This window comes from Gadus macrocephalus, chromosome 16 (genome assembly GCF_031168955.1).
Source record: "Gadus macrocephalus chromosome 16, ASM3116895v1".
In the NCBI taxonomy this organism is placed as follows: domain Eukaryota; kingdom Metazoa; phylum Chordata; class Actinopteri; order Gadiformes; family Gadidae; genus Gadus; species Gadus macrocephalus.
The window spans coordinates 3,238,995-3,246,681 of record NC_082397.1 but is presented as its reverse complement, the minus strand read 5'-3'; the positions used below and the strand labels follow the sequence as shown (position 1 = coordinate 3,246,681).

At 46.5% G+C, this 7,687-nt stretch overlaps 2 protein-coding genes across 4 annotated transcripts; one reads left to right on the top strand and one right to left on the bottom strand.

Annotated features, from left to right (window-relative positions):
- The first annotated feature begins 3 nt into the window (after positions 1-3).
- On the top strand, positions 4-2,612 carry aqp11 (aquaporin 11). The gene is made up of 3 exons (XM_060076477.1): positions 4-778; positions 1,072-1,188; positions 1,551-2,612. Exons 1-3 carry the CDS (start codon positions 172-174, stop codon positions 1,652-1,654), a joined length of 828 nt encoding a protein of 275 aa, XP_059932460.1. The 5' UTR covers positions 4-171; the 3' UTR covers positions 1,655-2,612.
- Positions 2,613-2,793: 181 nt separating this feature from the next.
- Positions 2,794-7,627, bottom strand: clns1a (chloride channel, nucleotide-sensitive, 1A). Of its 3 annotated transcripts, XM_060076480.1 has the most exons (8): positions 7,203-7,627; positions 6,979-7,115; positions 5,751-5,891; positions 5,516-5,634; positions 4,651-4,813; positions 3,751-3,823; positions 3,376-3,421; positions 2,794-2,880 (listed from the first exon to the last, which is right to left on the bottom strand). In XM_060076480.1, coding segments are annotated over exons 1-7 (753 nt in total). In that variant the 5' UTR covers positions 7,322-7,627; the 3' UTR covers positions 2,794-2,880; positions 3,376-3,420. The 3 variants fall into 3 exon arrangements, with proteins under 3 accessions (XP_059932463.1, XP_059932462.1, XP_059932461.1); XM_060076479.1 differs by having other exon boundaries at positions 2,794-3,421; XM_060076478.1 differs by lacking the exons at positions 2,794-2,880; positions 3,376-3,421 and having other exon boundaries at positions 3,747-3,823.
- Positions 7,628-7,687: the final 60 nt, after the last annotated feature.

Sequence of the window (7,687 nt, the reverse complement as noted above, 5' to 3'; positions counted from 1 at the left end):
GGGGAGGAGGAGGAGATCCACTTCCGCATGTGAGCAGGACCTGGCCACTCCAGCATCACTTTCCACTCAGGAACGGATGCATCGGCCCCGACAGTGCGGAGGATAAGGAACAAACGAAGGAGGAGAATCAGATACCAGTTTCCCCCACTGACATCACGGGCCGTTGTGGAGATGGCGAACGGGGACGTGGGGGTGTCTGTGTGCGTTCTCGTGGGGGTGGTCCTGCTGTGCGAGGCATCCCGCAGGCTGCTGAAGAAGAGTGCACTGTTCGCGGAAACCGCACTTGAGGTGTACGCTGTGGAGTTTGTATCCACGTTGCAGCTTTGCTGTTGCACGCATGAGCTCAAGCTGTTGGCCGAGGTAGGACGCGTGGAGCCGCGACTCTCGCTGACGCTCACTTACCTGGCGTGCGTGGTACACGGGCTCACCTTCGGCGGCGCGCTCGGTAACGCCTGCGGCGCGCTCGAGCGTGCCTGCAGCAAAAGGATCGCGGGCAGGTGTGCCCTGCAACGGGTCGCGTGTCAGTTCGCTGCGGCGTGCGTGGCTCGCGCGGTGGTGCCACAGGTGTGGGGTCTCGGTCTCTCGGACCTCCACCTGCGACACAAGCTCCTCGGCTTCCGGTGCATCAGCCAGATCCGTGCTACTCTACCGCACACCGCCGCGGTGGAGTTCGCGGGCGCCTTCTGCGTGCAGACCGTGATTTCCCGCACGCAGGCGGTGGAGGAGAAATACCGTGTGCACTTGATCGCGGTTGTCGTCACCACTCTGGTGTACGCAGGTAGGGTGTTTATGTGCTCTGCAAGGGTTGGGGCTTTAGTTCGGGGGGTAGGATAGCGTAGGACTTACCCGTCAGGTTCAGTGTTCGATTGCAATATTATCAGGGAGGGAGCATCCTTGAAGATGCCCCTCCCCCCCCCCCCGTGTGTGTGTGTGTGTGTGTGTGTGTGTGTGTGTGTGTGTGTGTGTGTGTGTGTGTGTGTGTGTGTACGAGAGAGAATGGGCCAGTGTTAATGTGTGCTATTATATATCTATATGTGTGTGCATTTATAAATATGGATGTGTGTGTTCCAGGTGGTAGTGTGAGCGGGGCAGTGTTTAACCCCTCGCTGGCCTTCTCTACCCAGTTCCCCTGCAGTGGGAACTCCTTCCTGGAGTACAGTCTGGTGTACTGGGCGGGTCCACTGCTAGGTGAACAGGCTGACACTACTGCTACGCCTCACCTAACGTTTAGCTGCCAGGTTACCAGGCTAACGCCACTGTTAAAGCTAAGCTCATGTTTAGCTACTCTTAAAAGGTGTGATGTTGATCAGCCATTAACAAGTCACTTTAAAATCGACCCTCTTGTGACATCACACATGGGACTGTCCAACCAGATGTAGGTTAAGTAGAGCAGCCTACAAGTTGGTAGGCTGATCTACACACAGCATACATCCGGGTGGACAATGTGAAGACCATTATTTGCCCATCTACCTTTAACTATGTCTCCTTTTAACTTTCATCTAATCATCCTTTAAATTCAATATCCCATCCCTCTTCATCTTCTGCGTTAGGAATGTTGACGTCGTTGCTGGTGTTTGGCCCAGTCGTTCCGATGTTGTGGCCGACTTCGGACCCCACTCCCTACCGCCCTCTGGAGACTAAGAAGGGGAAATGAGAAGAATGACCACCACTGTGGGGGGGTCAGAGGGAAACATCGAGACATTCATGAGCACTGAAGGTCTATAACCACAGGTGTAGATCCACCTCTGGCGAAGCAGGGCATTGCAAAGCTCTTTCTGATTGGCTGAACTGGTGTCAGGTATTTGCATGATGAGTATGACAACTGATTAGTGGTGCCATGTGTTGTTTGGGACGTTTTGACTAAGCATGGTTTACTATTCCATTTTATTTAAAAAGGGGTGAATATGTTGGTACCTTGCACAGAGCACTTCTTTATCAATAGGTTATTAGATAAGGACTATAGACACTACTGTAACTACTTGATAACTAGTTTATGTTGATACACTGGCTAAGATATCCATTAGGATTATTTGAGTTAATGAGCATATGACAAATAATTAAACCTCAAAATTTTATTAAATGTATGGAAAAGTTACGACTAATCACCTATTCACTGTGAAGATTTATATGTTTCACTGTAATGCGAGTAGTGCATAGTAATGTTTCTTTGAATGTTGTTTTCAAAGCACACAATCACTTATTAACTGCCACGGGTGACATTGCAATTTGTTTCTGATTGGCACCAAGGGATGTCGCTTCCAATGAAGAGATCCAAGAAACTGAAACCGACTTGGGGACCACAAACTGTAATAGATGTCCCAAGAATCATGTACTATTGAAGTTTGATTTTCTATGCGAAGCTTTACAACATTCCATTATGAATTTATTATTTTTTATATCTTTCATTTGGTGTTCGAGGATTTGACCCTGCTGAAGTGCCGTTTGGCAAGGCTTTTAAAGAAACTAGCTGCTGGTTCTGTTCGTTTTGACAAGACAATTTAAAATGCGAGACAAATGTTCAACTGTTATAACAAGTCTATAATTCACTTTATTTGTATGTTTGTCTATTCATTTAATGTCAAATAAAACTATCGAACTTGAATTATGAAAAAGCTTGGAAGCTCTCCGATTTAGAATCAATTACCATTTTACCGTGTAACATTTAAATGTCTCCTATAACTTTACAGTGAATCAGTTGTACCATTTAACAAAAACAAACCTCCGTTTAATTAAATCACTTAATACATTTAAACAGGTAACAAAGTGAAATTACAGAAGTGCTCAATGTAAAAATTGTGAACTTTTTGTAGAAAAATTATTTATTAAGTTTTTATACAAAGACGGCTGTTCTTCTCAGGGACAATGACATATAAAGTTGGTCTAAAGGTACAAAACACACTAAAAGACCAAAAATAAGATACAACTACATCAGAGGCTGCATCTCAATACATTACAGACGCCTACTGGAATGGAACTAGTCTACAGTCACGTCTCAATAGTCCAGCAGATCATAACAGGTCGAGACTCTGCAATCCTGAACTTGGATGCACTTGTGACAGTAAGAGCTGGAAACGAATACAATACAAGATCCCGCGTGTTTAATATAAAACATACGATATGTAAGGCTGTTTTGTTTTCAGGGTAGATAAATACGCCATGTCAAGAAACAAATAAGCGTGACACAAGCTCTCCAACACTGGAGGTCACTTTGTGTGCTAGATAATCTAGATAAGAGCCGATGTTAGTCTATCGAGTTGACGAAAAAGAGTGCCGCTTCATTCTTTGAGGTTGGGAGACAGGACGGGAGACCAGGAAGTGCTGTGACACCGGGGGGGGGGGGGGGGGGGGGGATTGCCGTCTTTTAATCGTCCTTACCTAAAATGCAACATCAACCCCGAGTGCTGCACCAGTAGAACGCCATCTAGAGAGGGACAACAGAACGACAGAACGCAAGCCGTGACCGTCGATTGTACACAAACACCATTTTGGTAGTGATCTACCAAGCGGTGCCACCCCAGCTGGCTAATGTACTAAGCAAGCTGGTTGATTGATCCCCAATTAGTGTTGTGCCTCTTGCTGATCAAAGCTTAACTTTAGTCGTTTAAATGATGAAACCTTTTTCCTATTATAGTTTAGGGTCATCACCCAAATGTACGCAAGTGGGCGACTGGTCTTGATAAAAGATCATCTTATTATTTGTTGGGATATTCTAACAGTCTTAAAAGTAGCTAGAGGTAGCTAGTGGCTTACCAGTGATCCACGTCCGCATCTGCATCTTCAAACTGTCCGGCCTCAGCGGATCCTCCCTCCACATCCATCCCATCTGAAACACACGCCGAGCGTAAACCAGCCGACGACAAACACATGGCCAACAACGTCCCAAACCAAAACATCAACAAATAGAAAGAACATACAAACCACCTTACAAGGACCACAAAGCCCCTTGAACCATACGACCAGACACCAACACATGGACCACACAAACCGTACGACCAGACACCAACACACAAACCATCTGACCAGACTCCAACACACAAACCATCTCACCAGACACCAACACACAAACCATCTGACCAGACACCAACACACAAACCATCTGACCAGACACCAACACACAAACCATCTGACCAGACACCAACACACAAACCATCTCACCAGACACCAACACACAAACCATCTGACCAGACACCAACACACAAACCATCTGACCAGACACCAACACACAAACCATCTCACCAGACACCAACACACAAACCATCTGACCAGACACCAACACACAAACCATCTCACCAGACACCAACACACAAACCATCTCACCAGACTCCAACACACAAACCATCTGACCAGACTCCAACACACAAACCATCTCACCAGACACCAACACACAAACCATCTCACCAGACTCCAACACACAAACCGTCCCAACCGACACACAACACACAAACCGTCCCAACCGACACACAACACACCACCCTCACAGGAGTGTTGTTATGACCGACACCATATATTTTAATGCAATGCTTGCTGCGGTACCACACCATTCGATACCAACCCCATTCAACAGCAAATCACTGATAAACCGCAAACGTCAAAGAATAAAAATAATTTCAAAACGTTCAATACTAAAGAAATATATACATCTTTAAATACCCTCGAAGTCACCGCCGTCGGTCCGTACGCCGGCCATGTGGAACTGCTGGGCGACGGACCGGGCCAACATGCCCTCCAGACGGCTGAGGGTGGCCTCGCCCTCAGAGTTCAGCGACGAGAGACCCTCCTCACAGGTGTAGAAGGAAGGGATGTCGCCCCGACCGTGCTCTGGAGGCGGGCGAGACGGAGAGCAGTAGGGAACGGAGAGGGATGAAGAGAGAAGGAAATAAGATGGAGTGAGAGAGGGGATGAGGCGAGAATTGAGATGAGGAAGGATATGGATACGCAGGGTGAGGTCGAGTGGAAGGAGCGAAGGTTGGAAGGTAGAGAGAGATGGAGAGAGGATGACAGTGTGATTACTTCTCTGGGATTCAGGTGCGTTTAAAATTAATGTTTTGGAAAACGCACGATTGCTGCTGTGATGAATCATCTCAAACGGGTTATTTAGGCAGGACTAATCACAGGAGGGAGGCTTATTGATACTCAAGGACTCCATTGGTTCTCAGAGCAAATAAGCAGGCAAAGTATAAATTATTGAAAAATATGAGTCGTTACACATCTTACCAGCTTCTTAACAAAAGGAACCCGGAGCAGCAGGCGGGGAACAGACCGACAGACAAGTGAGAGAGATCGAGTTAGTGACCGAAACAACCGTTAAAACCTCATCCATAACAGCTAGCATTAACAGCTCCTTTGTAAACACTCGCTAGCCCTTCTGCCGTTTAGTGCATCTCACCACAACATTTCCAGCGTTCCACAGAACTAGTACGACAATAGCGGTCCATGCAATTCAACTTGGACTGTGTGGAGGAAAGCATGTCGGTAAGTGATAAGAGAGAAAACAGAGTGAGTGAGTGAGTGAGAGCGACTCACCAGCCTCTTCCACGTCGTACTCCTCTCCCTCAAAGTCGTTCTCAGAGTCTTCATCATCTGGGTCGGGGTGCAACGCCTGGCACTCGCACATCGCAGAGAACATGGGCTCCACTGCACAGAAGAAACACGCGCAACACACACACACACGTCAGTCTTTATCTCTTGAGATTCGTTTTTTTTTATTGCTGGTCTCCTGCTGCTTTTGTCACGTTTCTTTTTGTACTCACATGCTGCCTTGTCGCTGGGCACAAATCTGATCTCGCTGATCACTCCCTCTTCATCATCACCAGCACCACCATCATCATCATCACTGGCGTCTTCATCCTCTTCATCCTCAGCATTCTCTCTCATCTCTGCATCGTTCTCATCTGTGTGCGAGATGTTTACGAGGATAAGGATACTAGCCTTCCTTGAAAAAAGGTGGCTCTGACGAAGATCATCCAATTTAGAACATGAGCCCATCAGCTTAAAGGGCCAGTGTGCAAAATTGAGGTGGCCACAAGCGGTGAGGTTGCAGATTGCAGCCAACTGAACACCCTCTACTCACTTCTCCCTTTCCAACGACCACGTCTACCTGTATTGACCTCTATTGCGTAAGGTGCCAGTAAGTACTTCCGAAATGATGTTATCGTCTACGACAGCATCGTGGCAGAGCGTCAATTGATGAGGTTCTTTGATAGATGAATTGTACGCAGTTATTTAGCCAGTAATGTAAAGCTATTAGTACTTTGACAATGAAAGTGATTGTTGTTGCCGTTCTTTCCCACGCAATAAAATAATTACAAATCCTTGAGCCGAATTTCAATTTTGCAATATTGTGTGGATCTCCGTCTGTGCAGCCGTTCCAAGAAGAAGTAGGCTTCTAGGACACCGTTAGTATAACGCTGCGGTGGGCGACAGCGTTGTGCTTCTTTGATACACAGTATAACACCACTGGGTGAGGTGCAATTAATAAACAACATTGTTCATTATAACACTCCTACGCCACACTCCTTCCTGAAACTCAAATACATTTTCTTAAAAATGCGTTCGCTCTACACTACAGACATTTGTTCGATCTGGACCACTCTCCCATGTAGATATAAAGAATTCAAACTAAAGTGACGAAAACACAAACAATCATATTTTCATGAGATTATACACTTATTAAAACATACTTATGAATGTTATTTTCCATTTAATTTCCAGTCCATACCACTCAATTATACACACTGGACCTTTAAACAATGATACACATTGTTTAAATGTGTAAAAAAAAAAACTAGGGATACACACTGTGTGTGTGTGTACACACACATAGTGTGTTTTTGGGATACACACTATCCCAAAAAACTAGAATTGAATCTCTGCTTATTAACCAACTGTTTCATCAGGGGTAACGTTAGATTATCAATTATGAACAATTGCAGGGAGAGTGCATTTGTGTGTGGCCGTGTAAAAGTCCCTTCTACTCACCGTTGAGCTTGGCATTCACCATAACGTACAGGTGTTCCTGCGGGTAGGTTCCCAGGTCTCGGGAAATGGCATGTAGCCCGATAGTCGGGTACTCCAGAGAGAAGCCCATCCCGGTTCCGTCGAACCATGACAGACGCCTACCAAACACAACAACATAGCATTTATCCTCGTATACGGTCAGAGCAGAAGTTGGACAAGCTGATCGACTGTAACTTCACACTTACGTTTCCGCGACGTAGAGGGTACCACAGCCCAAACCCTTGCCATCTAGGATGGCACTAGTCTCGGCTTGCTCGTGTCTCACTCCATCGGTGGGAGGAGAAACACTTTTCAGCACCACCATGTTGTTGAAGTTTACGATACCGGACTATCAACAAAAAGTGGTGACCTATTTAGCAACCGAAAAGCTCAACAATGTGCAGCGACGCTTTAATGCAATGGCTGTGCGCTGTGGGTGCGTCGGTCGATCTGCTTTGACTCCGTTTAAACGTGGGAGATGCAGAGTTAAATAACCTTGCTGTTAAAGTACCGAGTAGTCTTGTTGTCACTCGGCAGAAAGAATTGTTTGGTTCAACAACCCGCGTGTTCCGCTCGGGGTGAAGATCGTTGCAGGTGCGTCAGAGGCGCGTCCCCGTAGAAGAAGACGCAAAAGAGCGCCACAGGATGAAATAAGAGGTGAAGGCGAATATGTTGCTGCCCCCACCCGCCT